The 17,711-nt window shown below is 35.6% G+C and overlaps 1 protein-coding gene and 1 long non-coding RNA gene across 2 annotated transcripts in view; both read right to left on the bottom strand.

Annotated features, from left to right (window-relative positions):
* Positions 1-91: 91 nt before the first annotated feature.
* On the bottom strand, positions 92-4,018 carry LOC123542258 (uncharacterized). The gene is made up of 3 exons (XR_006684712.2): positions 3,861-4,018; positions 573-2,561; positions 92-106 (listed from the first exon to the last, which is right to left on the bottom strand). It is a non-coding gene; the product is annotated as an uncharacterized LOC123542258 (long non-coding RNA).
* Positions 4,019-9,669: 5,651 nt separating this feature from the next.
* Positions 9,670-17,711, bottom strand: part of LOC123541786 (dipeptidyl peptidase 9-like) — a 36,940-nt gene continuing 28,898 nt past the window's right edge. The window contains exon 20 of the mRNA XM_053531003.1: positions 9,670-17,242. Within this exon, the coding sequence (XP_053386978.1) occupies positions 17,150-17,242 (93 nt within the window). The 3' untranslated portion in view covers positions 9,670-17,149. The remainder of the gene's footprint in view (positions 17,243-17,711) is intronic.

The following is a 17,711-nucleotide window of genomic DNA, read 5'->3' as shown; positions in this document are numbered from 1 at the left end:
TCACAAAAATAACATATTTTTACTGGTAGAACTAGTAGATGTCAGTACTGAGATTTATTATCGTAGCCTGTCCGTCCGTCAGTCACCAAAGCGTACACTGCGATAACTAAAGGTTAGAGACCACCAATTGTTTTCCCATAGACTTACATTGTAACATTATGGCGTGTACGGCCTTCCATACATCGAAACATGTATATCTAATTACAAGTTTTTCAAGAACTATCCTAGTTCTACCAAAATATCGGACGAAAAACATATGAATAGTGATACTTCATTTAAGTAATTTTCGTGTGAATGAGATGACCCCCTGTTTACATCATTGACATGGCGGGAGAAATTCGTTTGATAAAACTTTTTTTCAATACACATAAAATGTAGCAAATTTTGTCAAAATGTATAATAAAATACTGTAAATGCAGTGAAAAAATATCAATTTTGAAAAAATAATCACTTCCTGGGTTTGTTTACATGACTGACCAATCAGAACGCAAAGACGTTACCTTATTCCCAGGTATACACTTACCTCATTCCCAGTAAGTTCCCTGTACTTTTTTGAATTGGTGGTCTCTGACCTAAAAGATATTTTCATGAAACCCGGTATATAATGAAAACGTCACAAAAACTTGGATGCTATGATAACTTTCACGATATGGATATATGGAGTAAATGTAGGTCCTTTTTACGGTTCCTGTAACAATAATTAGACTACATAATTATGCGCAAAAATTATGGACCATAAAAAAAGCTTTCTAAGCGATTTTCCTCATTAAATCTGCTGTACAGATAGACAGAAACACTAACCTTGGGCCTCCACAACATTCTTCCTTCTATCTTGGTCATGTGCAGCTGTCTTGCCTTTACCCATATTGAGAATATGAGGGCCATTTTTTTTCTAAATGTCTGGTTACTGTAGCAACGAGAAGTTGTAGCAACAAAAAGGTGCACATTTTTATTATCCGTGGTTGTACTTTATGCGCATATATGCGTAGGAGCAGATTGGGGAGGGTGGCACTCTGGGTGAGCCGGCTTTTGTCACAAAACCGGATTCTTCTAAAGAAAAGTAGATATAGCGAAAACCCTATCTGAAAGAGCGTAAGAATTGTTTTTAATTATTTTTTTCTCCAATCGTGTTCTGAAAAAAAAAAACACATATACGGTAAAACTGCATATGCTGAGGTTTGGCAGACATTGCTGGGCAATACTCCTTAGATGATTTTATGAAATGTAGAAAGTTTTCATACTAAGGGTATCATACGCGAGTAAATGATCTCGATAAATAATGCGCATTTCATAGCGAGACTAATCGGAATCTTTTTAAACTTTTTATTAATTGAAATTAAACCTAAGTATGTCTATCAAAGAAAAGTCATCACATTATTTTGACTGTGTGTTGTCATTCAATCCATTTAATAATATTCTTATATAAATAAAGACAAACAACAATGTCTTAGATTACTATTAATATTTATGTATACATATTATGCTTGATTTCCCCGTATCACACAGGATAGCTACAATTAACAATGAATACAAACAAACAATAAAGTGAATATACGCTGCCGAAAAAAAAAATTACATCCAGTTCTATAAATCAGTATATTCAATAAGCAAATAAAATTAATTCATGATATAAGAAAATAATGAATAAATGTAAATAAACAGTGAATAATAATCAAATTACAGGCAGCCAAACCAACACAATATTCTATTCGCTTACCACAGTATAGCAGTCACCTGTATAATTATATACATGTACTCATCCATTTGGTTTCTTTGAGTCTCCCTTATTTCAAATTAAAAAACAACAATAAAACTAATTTCCATAAAAAATACAAGGTGACTTATTTTTTCATAAAATAAAATAGTGTTACATACATAGGGAATGAAAACATTTTTTGTTTGTTTCAGAATTTAAAGTAATGTTAACAATGGCTGTTACTTACATAAGAATAGTAGGCTTTTAGCAGCGATGTTTTTATTTACATTATAAAGTTAAACACTGTTTTTTTCATGGTATCAATACTTTTCAGCGTGAGTCTGTAAGGACAATCGGGAAATGGCGTATTCTCCGTATGCGACTTCGGTATTCTTCGGGATTTTACGGAAAGTCACACTAGCGAGCAATCTGATCACCTCGGCCTTTATGCTACGCAATAGACGGATTTACCGGAGAATACGGAAATGCCCGATGTTGCACGACTGACTAGCGAGAAGGTCATTTCAGGTCCACTACCTTAAAAACTGCTACACATACACTGGTTTCCTTGCATCCATACATTCATCGTGTTAATGTTGCATCTTTTAAACAATTAACACATCGGTTTCATTGCTACCATATTTTCAGCACATGTTAAAGGTAGTTGCACACATTTTTGCAAGAATTGACATACATCCTTTAATGGATCTATGCAGACGCTAAATGGCAGTAGAAAGATGTACAGCCAGGCCAGGAAGAAAGCCACCGGCCATGCTATAAACCATATTGCGAGGAACCACAACAATCCCCAGAAGAATTTTGGTCCGCCGGTCCCTGATCCTGTCCCTTGGCCCATTTTGTGAAGCTGAAAAAGTAAAAAAAAAAAGAAGGTATTTTGTAATAATTTAGATTTTTACATGGGAACTAACGAAAATTTATTTCTTAGTAAGGTGTTTATTTTTTAGGTCCTGTCGGATAAGTCGATGCTAGGGCGCGTGTGGGGTATTGTACTTAAACTTATTTTGCTTGCTTGTGTCCTGTGCTTACAAAGGATTGGAAAGTGTGCATATGCATTCTGGGTACTTTTTAAGTTGTTGCCAGGATTTTTTTTCGTGGCCAAAATAGAAAATGTCGCGGTCATTTCTTCATGTATAGACTTACCAATGACCGTTGCGACAGACCTCGACCGAACGAACCTAAAGATGGGTGAGTGACCATATAGAGATAAATTTCAAACAAAAATAATGTCCTTACTGTAAGGTATTTGAAAATGTCCATAGTTTTACCATCCGTGCTTCCTTATGTGAACTTGAAATTTCAGCTACTAACAAACTTATTTCCAATATGCATTCATATATATTTTGTACCGATATAATTAACATGTATACGTTTTACATCATGATTGCAACCGTTAATTATGTTACTGATCGCATGCCGCCACGACAAAAGAGACCATCTTGGAAAATGACGTTTTCTTTTTCTTTTGCTATCGACCCAGTTTTGAGGATGGGGTGGGGCGGAGGGAAGGGCTTGCAATCAGGGGCAATTCAAGGGTTTTGGTTTAGAGGATGCAGATAATCTTGACAGTCTGGGGCACTTTACCTTGGAAATGTTTTTGATGATATATACCTCAAACGTTGAAATTTGATGTACGTTTTGGGACAGCGTGATAACTTTTGACTGTCGCTTGACAACTAAATAAAATAGCAGATCATAAAAGAAGTCATCCCGATAAGCCAAACAAGTAAGGCTAAAATCAAGAACTGGTGGAACCGGTGGACATAGATTTTTGATAGCCAGAAATTGATACAAATGTACTTCCAAAGTACAGTGGATTGCCAGGACGACTGCCAAAATTAAAATCTATAATTTTATCACACGTTTTTTTTTTAACCTACAAAGTGACATTGTGTTGAATATTACGACTAAATTATGTGACACAGGTACATCAAATTGGACATATGATTCGACTTCGGTAATATTTCCTCCACATATGATTCATGCGGGGAAGTTGTTTGTTACTTGGGGCGGACAGGTTTATGCTTAGGTAAGCTGACTGTCGTACATAACTGAATAATTGTTTAATAAGTAACCTCTTGCGTTAAATATAATACAAATATTACAATATTTACCATTTAAATCATATATGAAACAATACACTTACTTTTCAATCCAGATTTAACTGAGTTATATTTTTATGTTTTAATTTCCTTGACACAGTTTAAACAGGGCAGTGTTTGTATAAAAGATAAACCAAATAACTATTTAGACTGCATGTACAAATGCATTAACTATCAACATCCGCGTGATACGAAACACGGTGACCATCTTAAAGTTTAGTATGCGAATACGTTCAACATTCAACTGGCTGTGCCAAAAACTAAAACCGTCAAATTGACCAATACATTTTTCTTTTTCATGCCACAGCGCAGAACAGTTTTCTTTTATCCTAGTGTCACTTAATTCTTTTTCAAATATGTATATATGCTTGTCTCGATTTGTTTTATCTATTATTTTTACATTCATGTTTTTATTAGTGTAAAAAGGCTTTTTTTTCTGTTTGTGTTGAAATTGTAATTATATATTTTTAAAATGTATTCTGTAAAGCACGTTTGAACTTGTACATGTGCATGAAATGAATGGTATATAATAATAATTATAATAATAATGATGATGGTGATAATAATAATAATAATAATAATAATAATAATAATTTTGATTGTCTACAACATATATATGTATAGGGAGAGTTACATTCGTTAAGAGTACGATTTTCTATAATACGCACTTATTTAATACGTATGCTTATTTGGGTAGCGAACCTTTGCTTAGATCCGAAAAGGGTATTTCAGCGCAAATAACGAAAACAGTCAAGTTCTTTACAACTGCACAAAGCGGTAATAAACGAGTCTTTAAGCATTTGATATGTCTTATTTCCTCCTTTAGGAACTATAGAAATGTTTTAATTCGTCACATATATATATATATATATATATATATATATATATATATATATATATTTAATAGAAATTTTAAAAGTTACTCCTGGACAAGTATATAATAAATAAAAAAGAAAAACATCCAATGGGTTTCCTCTATCTGTATTTCTGTCTACCTACCGGTTTCATATCATAATCATCAGGGCAGACATATAAAAATATGTAGTTGCTACGCATATATATATATATATATATATATATATATATATATATATATATATATATATATATATATATATATATATACATACGTTTATAAGGAAACTTGTACAAAGAACAATACGAAAGGCAGCAGAGATGAACAGGTTTTAAAATTCAGTCTGAAAAAAAGTTTCATGTCTTTCTATGATTAGGGTTATCTTCCTCAAAAGTGGATGCGAATCGCAATCAAATCTGCCGTTGTACATAAGATTCAAGTTACCCAACGTGTAGATTTTAGTACAGTAATTGTCATATGATAAATAAACACTTTACTTACATCTTTGAGCGACACATAGGATGAAATGGTTGAACAGTAATGCGGCCACGCACTTATATAGTATAGTTAAATATCACAAGTGGTATACGAGTTTGATGTAACGATCAAACCAAGGGTTCCTTGTTTTGCACTGTTAGCTTATATTTAGTTGCTCCAAACCCAGTTCAATATCAGGTCTAGTTTCCTTTACACTAGAGTAAAACAACACTTTTAAGAGATTACTTTAGAATGAGTGAAAACTTCCTATTTTATGATTATATAGACGAACGCGGATGAGAATGACACTAGTGAAAGTCACGTGAAACTGTCTCATTAGCAACTGGTCACACAAAAACACTCAGGTCGAGGAAACTGTTTCACAAAAGTTTGCGCGTTTAATTTTTTTTATCTGGAATACGTTTTTCTTGCAAACCTTTTTAACGTAACATTCTTGTATGAAGCAGGTGGTAGAACTTAAAACTTTAATGCAGTGTGTTTATCCCTATATATCAAAATCCATGAAAGAGACCGAGTTAATGTGATTTTTTTCTTCATTTTTTTTTTCAGGTATAATTTTCACTTAGAAGGAACATGTTACTTAAATCATCACGGGTGCCACCGACCTTCCAAAGCAAATGTTTCTTAAGCCTCTGACTTTACAAAGTACGTTCCTGGTGTCTTAATGGTAGCCTTTAACCTTCCAAAGCTCGTTTTTCTCAATTCTTCGCGGACGCCTCCGACCTTCCAAAGCACACGTTTCTGAATTCTTTACGGGTGCCTCAGACCTTCCAAAGCTCGTTTTTCTCAATTCTTCACGGATGCCTCCGACATTCCAAAGCACACGTTTCTGAATTCTTCGCGGACGCCTCCGACCTTCCAAAGCTCATTTTTCTCAATTCTTCACGGATGCCTCCAACATTCCAAAGCACACGTTTCTGAATTCTTTACGGGTGCCTCCGACCTTCCAAAGCTCATTTTCCTCAATTCTTCACGGATGCCTCCAACATTCCAAAGCACACGTTTCTGAATTCTTTACGGGTGCCTCAGACCTTCCAAAGCTCGTTTTTCTCAATTCTTCACGGATGCCTCCAACATTCCAAAGCACACGTTTCTGAATTCTTTACGGGTGCCTCAGACCTTCCAAAGCTCGTTTTTCTCAATTCTTCACGGATGCCTCCGACATTCTAAAGCACACGTTTCTGAATTCTTTACGGGTGCCTCAGACCTTCCAAAGCTCGTTTTTCTCAATTCTTCACGGATGCCTCCAACATTCCAAAGCACACGTTTCTGAATTCTTTACGGGTGCCTCAGACCTTCCAAAGCTCGTTTTTCTCAATTCTTCACGGATGCCTCCGACATTCTAAAGCACACGTTTCTGAATTCTTCACAGTTGCCTCCGACCTTCCAAAGCACATGTTTCTGAATTCTTCACGGGTGCTTCCAGACATCCCAAAGCACACGTTTCTGAATTCTTCACGGGTGCCTCCGACCTTCCAAAGCACATGTATCTGAAGTCTTCACGTGTGCCTGCAACATTCCAAAGCACACGCTGTGAATTCTTCACGGATGCCTCCGACATTCCAAAGCACGTGTTTCTGAATTCTTCACGGATGCCTCAGACCTTCCAAAGCACACGTTTCTGAATTCTTCACGGGTACATCCGACCTTCAAAAGCACGTGTTTCTGAATTTTTCACGGGCGCCTCCGACCAAGCACACGTTTCTGAAATCTTCACGTGTGCCTCCGACCTTCCAAAGCACGTGTTTCTGGCGTCTTCACGGGTACCTGCGACCTTCCAAAAGCACGTGTTTCTTGCGTCTTCACGGGTGCCTCCGACCTTCCAAAGCACGTGTTTCTTGCGTCTTCACGGGTGCCCCCGACCTTCCAAAGCACGTGTTTCTTGCGTCTTCACGGGTGCCTCCGACCTTCCAAAGGCAGAGTCATCCCCGGTGAATTCTGCAAGCCCAGCCTTTGTTAGACACATTTTAACGTAAAATGTTCATTATTATCAGTTAAATTTTTATCAAGGCAGTCACGGGATTAGTTGTGCCAAACTACAAATATTTCTAAGCATCACTATACTGTTGAAATTACTTTATTATTGGGTCTATGAAAGTATCTGTTAATTAAATGGTAGTCGACATTTAACACGTGTGTATACATGTAGCCATCTAATGTTGGTTAAATATATTGGCACATGACAAATGTAAATATAATGTCTTTACCAGTCCTTCATCCACATGTGTTTGTCAATGCGATAGATGGCCTACTAAACATACTGATGTTCAACGACAGTGCTGAAATGTGTGCAGGTCAAAACGTATTGAAACCAAACTGTTCCCACATGGTAAAGTCCAAATGTATCCAAAAAGCCGAATTCAAATAACAGAATATAATTCATTCATGTATCCTATTTAACAATAATAAAATATTAATGCTTACAATTCATTAGTTTGATATTTAATAGGGGGGAGGGGTAACTTTATGGATCAAAATAGAATCCTACTTAAATCTAAACGAGAGGGCCAAGATGGCCCTAGGTCGCTCACCTGAGTATCACACCATAACAGTGTAAACATGTTTTACCTAGAGTGATTTCATGGAGACAAATATTTTGACCAATGTTTATCAAGACTGGACCAAAAATGTGGCCTCTTGAGTGTGAACAAGCATTTTATTTGATTTGACCTAGTGACCTAATTTTTTAACCCACATGACCCAGATTCAAACTTGTCCAAGATTTCATGAAAACAAACTATCTGACAAAGTTTCGGGAAGACTGGAGCAAGAAAGTGGCCTCTAGAGAGTATACACGCTTTTCCTTTGACTTGACCTAGTTTTTGACCCCACGTGACCCAAATTTGAATGATTCTTTATTTGGGTTTTACGGCGCACCAACACAGTATAGGTTATATGGCGCCAAACAGGACTACAAATTTTGGTTTCACATCTCATTTACATCGAAATAAAAACATGAGGTATGGAATCAAAATTTGCATACCTGCTGGAATCACAGAGTTACTGCAAAACAAAGTGTTAAGACCTATTAGTCGCCTCTTACGATCATGCAAGGGTAAAGCAGTGGTTCCAACTCTTTTCATACACAGATCGTCCCTGAACCACATGGGTGTCCCAGATTTCGAACAAACATTCTGACCAAGTTTTGTGAAGGTAGAATGAAAACTGTGCCCCCTAGAGTGTTAACAAGCTTATTCTTTGATTTGACCTGGTGTCCTAGTTTTTGACCCATGCGACCCTGAGAAAAATTCATCCCAGATTTCATGCAGACCAACATTCTGACAAAGTTTCATGTACTTCAAATGAAAAATGCAGCCCCTATTGCATACACAAGGTTTTTCTTTTATTTTAACAGGTGACCTAGTTTTTGACCCCAGATTCGACATTATGCTAATGATAATCAAGATAGACATTTTGACCAAGTTTCATGAAGATATGCTCATAAACGTGGCCTCTAGAGTGTTATCAAGCTTTTCCTTTGATTTGACCGGATGACCTAGTTTTTGACCCCACATGACCCAGATTCAAACATGACCTAAAGGTCATCAAGACAAACATTCTGACCAAGTCTTATGAGTTTCAAGCTTAAACTGTGGACTCTAAGAGTGTTAGCAAGATTTTCCTTTGATCTGGCCTACTGACCTAGTTTTTGATCCCACATGACCCAGTTTCGATCTTATCCTAGAGATCATAAAGGCAAACATTCTGACCAAGTTTCAAAAAGATTGAGTCACAATTGTGGCCTCTAGTGTTCACAAGCTTTTCCTTTGACTTGACCTTTTGACCTAGTTTTTTACCCACATGACCCAATTTCAAACTTGACCTAGAGATCATCAAGACAAACATTTCTGACCAAGTTGCATAAAGACTGTCACTGTGGCCTCTAGAGTGTTCACAAGCTTTTCCTTTGATCTGGCCTACTGACCTAGTTTTTGACCCAACACGACCCAGTTTCGATCTTGACCTAGAGATCATCAAGACAAACATTCTGACAAAGTTTCATAAAGATTGGGTCACAACTGTGGTCTCTAGTGTTCACAAGGCAAATGTTGATGGATGACACATGCCGGACAATGACCAGTCACAATAGGTGAGCTAAAAATTGCACATGAACGAAGTTCAACTTTTGTGTGAAATGCTGTATCCTTATAGAGAACAGCAAATCAATATTTAACAACACTTTATGCCAGACTGAGATCCTTTTGTTTTGTAGGCAGAGGGATGGGGGCACAATAAGGTATGTACTTCAGTGTGATACAAAGAGAGATAATTTTCCAACAAGATTCCAGCTCTCTTATTAGAGGCTGGTCAGTGCAGCCTACAGAGTCCAGACATTATCAGATACAAGCACCAAGATAAAACGTCCCATAACACCCCGCTTTTAAAAAATTACCATGGCAAGACTCAAACTTAGAGCAGAGAGGAACATACAACTTTGATGCCAGTAACAAGAACCCCACTGCAATGGATTTTGAAAATAAAACATACAGAAAAACACATCCACATAAAAAGTGTTTATTTTGTCAATGCCACATGAATATCACTGAATTAATTCCATTGAAATTGTTGTTTTTTTTATTACTAGTATTAATTTAACATATTCAGGATTTTACTAAATTCAAGCAATTTCACCTCCTATAAGAGAAAATAAATATCAGTATATACCGGTAAGAAAAATTGCAAGCAATATGCTGAATGTATTGAATACTGTAAAACATTTTTATTTTTATTTTGTTTTGGATGTAGCGCAGTTTTTCAACAATACAGTGCAACCTCTGTAGAGCAACACCCTTTGGGAGATACAAATATTGACTGTTATACAGAGGCTGTTGTTCTGGAGAGGTAAATCTGATAGTATATTTCAGCTTAGGGAAATTTTGATGATGTTGTTATAGAGGTTTTTGTTTAAGAGACGGCCGCTCTGGAGAGGTTGTACTGTATTTCAATTATGTAACTGCAGACAACTGAAACAACAGAATGATATGGCTCAATCAAACCAGTAAATAGCGAAGCATTTCCAATTACAAGTTCATTGAGCATTGAAAAATGTTAAATGTTGCATATGAATAAAACTGGGGAAAAATATCACAGTTCTTGTTATTTAAAACAATTTTTCAGCAAATTTTTCATAATTTTAATGAGTTAAAAATTTTCCTATTGCAGCATACTGATTTACAGGATCACATGGAAAACAAGAGCTGTCTGTTGACAGTGCGCTCGACTATTCGAAGAATTGATGGAAGTATGGGGTCAAAATATTACCAGAGATTTTCAGACAAAAGAAGAATAATAGATAAGACAAACAAACATTGTATCTGTATTTGTGGATTTGGATAAGTCTTGCACTACTGTAAAATCATTTAATTTCGTGGGTATGAAATTTCGTGGTTTTGGTCTAAACGGCAATTTCATGGGGATATGAATTTGTGGATTTCAACTTTTGAACATAAAATGAATGTGAATTTTACATGTTCGTTGGGATTAAATTTCGTGGATTGACTCAACCACGAAATCCAAGAAAATTAGTCCCCCACGAATATTAATGATTTCACAGTATATGGCAATGTGTGACCATGATATTAAGCAAGTGTTCGAAGTATCAAAGCCATATACCAAAAAGTTCAGACAAAATATGGAATACTATGTGAAACTTAACTTCATACCAAATACTTTTGACAAAATGCGGATTTGTATGAAAATTGTACCAATTTTCAAGTCCAAAAAAGGCTATGAATTAGCCAAAATAGTTGGCAGAGTTGTGTGCTCTTACATACAGATAGAGACTATTAAAACAAACAAGTAATAAAAGTTTCAAAGCCATATGTCAAACAGTTTACACAAAATATGAACTGGTACAAAAAACTTAACCAAGATTTGTAAGTTAAAAGGGGCCATAATTCAGCCAAAATCCTTGATATTATGTATACTGATATACTGAGTTATGTACTCTTGCAAAAAATTGGACATGGTGATGGTACACAAGTGTTCAAAGTTTCAAAGCTTTATCTCAAAAGGTTTTGTCAAAATGTGGACTGATATTAAAAGCTTAACCAAGGTGTGATGCCAATGCCCTGGTGAGTAGGATAGCTCTACTTATTCTTCGAATAGTCAAGCTAACAAGAGCTGTCCGTAAGACAGCCAAGCTCGACTATTCGAAATATTGTCCCAGAAGCAGGAAAATATTACCCAAAAAGGTTAAATATCAAAAGAGTTTTAAGTTCAAAAGGGGGAATAATTTGACCAAAATGCATATCATTTATAGGACTTGCTGCTATCAACTAGTTTTATAACCCCTAAGGCACATGTGAAGTTTCAATTCAATATCTGCATTAGTTTTGGAGATAGAAACTTGCATGTAAAACTTTAACCAGAATTTTCAAAGTCCAAAAGGGGGCATAATTTGCCCAAAATACATGCCAGAGTTATGGGACTTGATCCAGTGAGGTTGGTAATTGATCTAGAAAAAGAAAAAATAAGTTTCAAATCTATATGCCTTTTAGTAATAGCTGTATGTACTTGCACGCAAAACTTTAACCAGAATTTGCTAAGTCCAAAAGGGGACATAATTTGGCCAAAATGAAGGTCAGAGTTATGGGACTTGCTGCTATCAACTAGTTTTATAACCCCGAAGACACATGTGAAGTTTCAAAGAAATATCTGCATTAGCTTTGGAGATAATAACTTGCATGTAAAACTTTAACCAAAATTTTCTAAGTCTAAAAGGGGGCATAATTTGCTCAAAAAACATGTCAGAGTTATGGGACTTGACCCAGTGAGGTTGGTAATTGATCTAGAAAAAGAAAAAATAAGTTTCAAATCTATATGCCTTTTAGAAATAGCTGTATGTACTTGCACGCAAAACTTTAACCAGAATTTTCTAAGTCCAAAAGGGGGCATAATTTGGCCAAAATGAAAGTCAGAGTTATGGGACTTGCTGCTATCAACTAGATTTATAACCCCGAAGACACATGTGAAGTTTCAATTCAGTATCTGCATTAGTTTTGGAGATAGTAACTTGCATGTAAAACTTTAACCAAAATTTTCTAAGTCTAAAAGGGGGCATAATTTGCTCAAAATACATGTCAGAGTTATGGGTCTTGACCCAGTGATGTTGTAATTGATCTAGAAAAAGAAAAAATAAGTTTCAAATCTATATGCCTTTTAGAAATAGCTGTATGTACTTGCACGCAAAACTTTAACCAGAATTTTCTAAGTCCAAAAGGGGGCATAATTTGGCCAAAATGAAAGTCAGAGTTATGGGACTTGCTGCTATCAACTAGTTTTATAACCCCGAAGACACATGTGAAGTTTCATATCAATATCTTCATTAGTTTTGGAGATAGTAACTTGCATGTAAAACTTTAACCAAAATTTTCTAAGTACAAAAGGGGGCATAATTTGCTCAAAATACATGTCAGAGTTATGGGACTTGACCCAGAGAGGTTGGTAATTGACCTAGAAAAAGAAAAAATAAGTTTCAAAGCTATATGCCTTTAATTGATGGCTGTATGTACTTGCATGCAAAAACTTAACCAAGGTGTGACGCCGACGCCGACGCCAGGGTGAGTAGAATAGCTAGACTATTCTTCGAATAGTCGAGCTAAAAATGATTGTTCAATACCCAAATCTCACTTAACAAAGTTCACAAATCAGACACAATTAAATTACATTGAACAAAAAATTTAGATACATCTTAGTATATCTCACATAATACAAAATATCACATCAATATCCAATGAGTGGATTTACAATAAAAAAAAATAGTCAAGCAGTTTAAAACTGTTTACTGCATAATAATTTAATCAGCTAAAAACAAAAGATATGAACTATCTATAAATCCTCAGGACATGAACTATTCATAAATCACTAACGTATGAACTATCCATAAGTCACCAATGAATGAACTATCCATAAGTCACCAAGGTATGAACTATTCATGAGTCACCAAGGTATGAACTATTGAGTATTCATAAATGCTCAAGATATGAACTATTCATAAATGCTCAAGATATGAACTATCCATAAACACTCAAGGTATTACTATTCCCAAATTACCCAGGCAAGGACTACTGGTATTCCAAAATCCCTACGGTATGAACTATTATAAATAACCTAAGGTATGAACTATTCCTAAATCCCCAAAGGTATGAACTATTCCTAAATCCCCAAAGGTATGAACTATTCAAAAGTCTTCAAGATATGATATATTCCTAAGTTTTTACACTTGGCACATTAAACAGGATTCACCCATACGGGCAACCAGTCACAACTATGAATAAATTTAGAAGCAAACACTATGGAACAAGTGTCACTTTGTCACATGGCAGGTAGAAGGCGAGGTATGGCAGACCAAAATTCACAGTGACCTGCCGATGGGGCAAGCCATTTAACTTAAAACTTCTCAGTACACAGTGAAATAACTTAATTTCACGGGCACAGAATTTTGTGGTTTTGATGGAAATGGCTATTTTGTGTGGATACCACTTTGTGATTTCAAATTTTAAACATAAAATGAATTGAAAACTTACTAGTTTGTGGTGATTCAATTTTGTGTATTGACCTTAACCACAAAAAAAAGTTCCCTCAAATATTCTCGCAGTATCTATACAGTTTCTCGTCAATGGTTTTGGTAATGAAGCTATTTCATGTAATTACTTGATGCAAGATGAAAAATGGTTTGTACAGGTAAAAACAAAAGAAAATTTGCACTTACGGCAGTGCTACAAAAAAGTCCTTCATTACTACAATAAGTAATCTAATAAATATGTATTTCATAACAGCACGTCTTTCAACAAGAGCACCGCCTTGCGGGTGCTGACGCTCATCTGATTTTTTTTGTGCAATAGAAATATTGTCCTACCCATGATTTTCTAAGTCTAAAAAGGGCCATCATTCTTGCAAAAAGCAGGATAGAATTATGTTTCTTGATGTACAGTGTCCACTTATGATGGTGAAAAACTGTTGCAAGTTTTAAAGCAATAGCTTTGATAGTTTATGAGAAAAGTTGACTTAAACATAATACTCAACCAAGAAAATGATTTTCTAAGTCCAAAAGGGGCAATAATTATTGCAAAAAGCAGGATGGAGTTATGTTGCTTGCTGTACAGGGTCAGCTTATGATGGTGAACAAGTGTTGCAAGTTTCAAAGCAATAGCTTTGATAGTTTAAGAGAAAAAGTTGACCTAAACATAAAACTTAACCAAGAAATCTGATATTTTCTAAGTCCAAAAGGGGCCATAAATCTTGCAAAAAGCAGGACGGAGTTATGTTTCTTGCTGTACAGGGTCAACTTATGATGGTGAACAAGTGTTGCAAGTTTTAAAGCAATAGCTTTGATAGTTTAGGATAAAAGCTGACCTAAACATAAAACTTAACCAAGAAAACTGATTTTCTAAGTCCAAAAGGGGCAATAAATCTTGCAAAAAGCAAGATGGAGTTATATTTCTTGATGTACAGGGTCTGCTTATGATGGTGAACAAGTATTCCAAGTTTCAAAGCAATAGCTTTGATAGTTTAGGAGAAAAGTTGACCTAAACATAAAACTTAACCAAGAAATCTGATATTTTCTAAGTACAAAAGGGGCCAAAAATCTTGCAAAAAGCAAGATGGAGTTATGTTTCTTGCTATACAGGGTCAGCTTATGATGGTGAACAAGTATTCCAAGTTTCAAAGCAATAGCTTTGATAGTTTAGGAGAAAAGCTGACCTAAACATAAAACTTAACCAGGCAACGCCGACGCAGACGCCGACGCCGACGCCGACAACCGCTCAAGTGATGACAATAACTCATCATTTTTTTTCAAAAAATCAGATGAGCTAAAAATGATTTACGCAATATAAATGGTATTACCTGGTGTCTGTTTAAAGGTGCGTGCCTCTGTATAACAGTATCAAAGGTTTTATGTAGTTAGGTACAGCAAGTTAACATTATCTTACTGTGAGGTCTTATCTACAAATTTTACATAACAAACAAACTTTTAATACATAAATATTTTCTCATCAAATTACTTTATTTTTCTGGGCTCGGCAAATTGTCTGTCATTGACAACTGAATGTCTAGCAAACAATAAATTAACTTCCCTGTTCAACTACTGATATGCTTCAGCTCCAATCTTTAGCCTTTACTCTGCTAAATTCCTAAAATGGTCCATCTTTCTATTTTGCAGTACCACTTATTATTCAAAGGAGTGTTAGCTGAAAGTTTACTGACTGAATTGCGAACAGTGTAGATCATGATCAGACTGCATGGATGTGCAGGCTGATCTTGGTCTGCACTGGTCGCAAATGCAGAATCACACAAAAAAGATGTAATATAAGTTCTGACCCTTAAAACCTTCAAATAATTAGTCTTAATTGTGATCTCAAACAAAATTATGCTCTTTTTTCTCCTCCATCCTTGCAAGGGAAGGGAGATAATTCTGCAAAAAAAATTGATGATGAAGTTTTACAATTTGATTTACACAAGAACTGATTGTGTCCTGTTAAAGTTTTAAAAGTGCTAAAAAACCTTAATCCTTAACTACTGTAAAATCATTTAAATTCGCTGGCATGAAATTTTGCGCAAACATGAAGAAGGACTGTTTTGCGCGGGCTTAAATTCGCGCATTTTCAATTCTTAAAAGGGAAAAATATAATAAAAAATAATAATAGCGCGGTCTTAAATTCGCGCATCGGTCCTAGCGCCAGATACGCGAAAATTCGTCCTACGTGAATAAAAATGATTTCACAGTATAATAAATAGTAAGAACAACTGTCTAATAGAAGATTACACATGTATATTTCAAGAAAAATTATACAGATCTGATTAAATGAGGTAATCTTTAAGATAAACATGAAAAAATGTTTCATTCTAACTATACAGTCAAACTTGTGCTAGCGACCACCCGTGAATAGCAACCACCTGTCAACAACGACCGGTCTCTGGTCCCCCCATAGAAAAATGTTCATAAAAAGGCCGTGAATAGCGACCACCTGGCGACCGCGACCAGTGACCGGCCAAATTCATTCCCAGGGGTCATATTTGCCCCCCAATAACGACCAAGCTGGACCGTTCCTGCTTGAAAATATTTGATATCCGCCGAATTTTCACGACTTTAGCCTTGTAACAAACATAAAAATTACTGCTTGATTGAAAATTTGCAAGTTTGCATCGGCCGAATTAATACATAGAGCATAAAGAATGCAAGAAGCTGTAAAAATACTTTTTATCAGCATGATAATGGCTGACTGAGAAGTGACCCCCCCCCCCCCCCCCCCCCCACCCCCCGAATAAAGACCACCTGTGAACAAAGACCATTTTTGCTTGTTCCTAAGAGTGGTCTTTGTTCACAGGTTTGACTGTAATTCAAATATCTTATGGTAAAAAGAAACTTAGATAACTTTTTCAATGATTTTTTGTTCTTTGCCAATATCTACGACCACTGCAGGTGGCCATTTCCAATTAAACCTACATTTGAAAATAAATTAACTGGCATTTGAAAACTCACTGGCATTTGAATACGAAGCATCATCTGAAAATCAACTGGCATAAGTCAGAAAATATCTTGTAGTGATTGTTTTTTTTTCATTTTTTAACTAACTTTAACATCACATCAACACAATTATAGGTCAAACATTAACTTTGCAGCTTTTGATGGTGGAGGAAGAACCTGTAGCTATTGGAAACAGCAATAAAGTCAGAGGCTTCCAAATGATAGGACCAACTTACAATATTATTATCTTGGTCATAATCCAATAAGGGAGACAATTTGAAACTCACTAAAGTCCCTTCTTAGAAAAAGCTTCCTCAATATATAGTGTAATAAAATGAACGCTAATTATAACCACTGTTCCATATGTCTGTGCTTCATGAAGATGTTTTCATAGAAAGGTCAGAAAATTTTCCAAAAATATTTCATAGTTGCAAGACACATTCTTTTTTCTATCCTAAGAAAATCACTGCAGGCAAATCACATCAATTTTACAGTACATTTTTTGTTCCCTAAAGATGCTTTTGAAGAAAGGTCAGTATCAAGGTTTTGTAGTGCTCGCTAGACTCAGGGTTGCGTATTCCGTGCCGTTCATTTGGATAAATCTGAAATACAAAATTACCAGCATTACGACTGAGAATAAAATCAAATCCATTTTACAATGCATAATGTTCATATATAAGATCTTTTCAGTTGAGAAATCTGTAAATTTATCATGATTTTGTTCAGGATTCCAGCTGCTAGGATACAAACACCAAGACATTCCTGGAGACATGTTTCTTTGATATTTGAAAATATCAGTAATTACATTTATGAGCTTGCAATATTTCAATTACAACAAGAGCTGTCTATAAGACAGCCAAGCTCGACTATTCGAAATATTGTCCCAGAAGCAGGAAAATGTTACCCAAAATGTTAAATATCAAAAGAGTTTTAAGTTCAAAAGGGGATATAATTTGACCAAAATGCATATCAGAGTTATGGGTCTTGATGCTATCAACTAGTTTTATAACCCCGAAGGCACATGTGAAGTTTCAGTTCAATATCTAAATTAGTTTTGGAGATAGTAACTTG

This window comes from Mercenaria mercenaria, chromosome 19 (assembly GCF_021730395.1).
Source record: "Mercenaria mercenaria strain notata chromosome 19, MADL_Memer_1, whole genome shotgun sequence".
In the NCBI taxonomy this organism is placed as follows: domain Eukaryota; kingdom Metazoa; phylum Mollusca; class Bivalvia; order Venerida; family Veneridae; genus Mercenaria; species Mercenaria mercenaria.
Note: the sequence above shows the minus strand (reverse complement) of the source record. Positions and strands in the feature narration are given on the sequence as shown.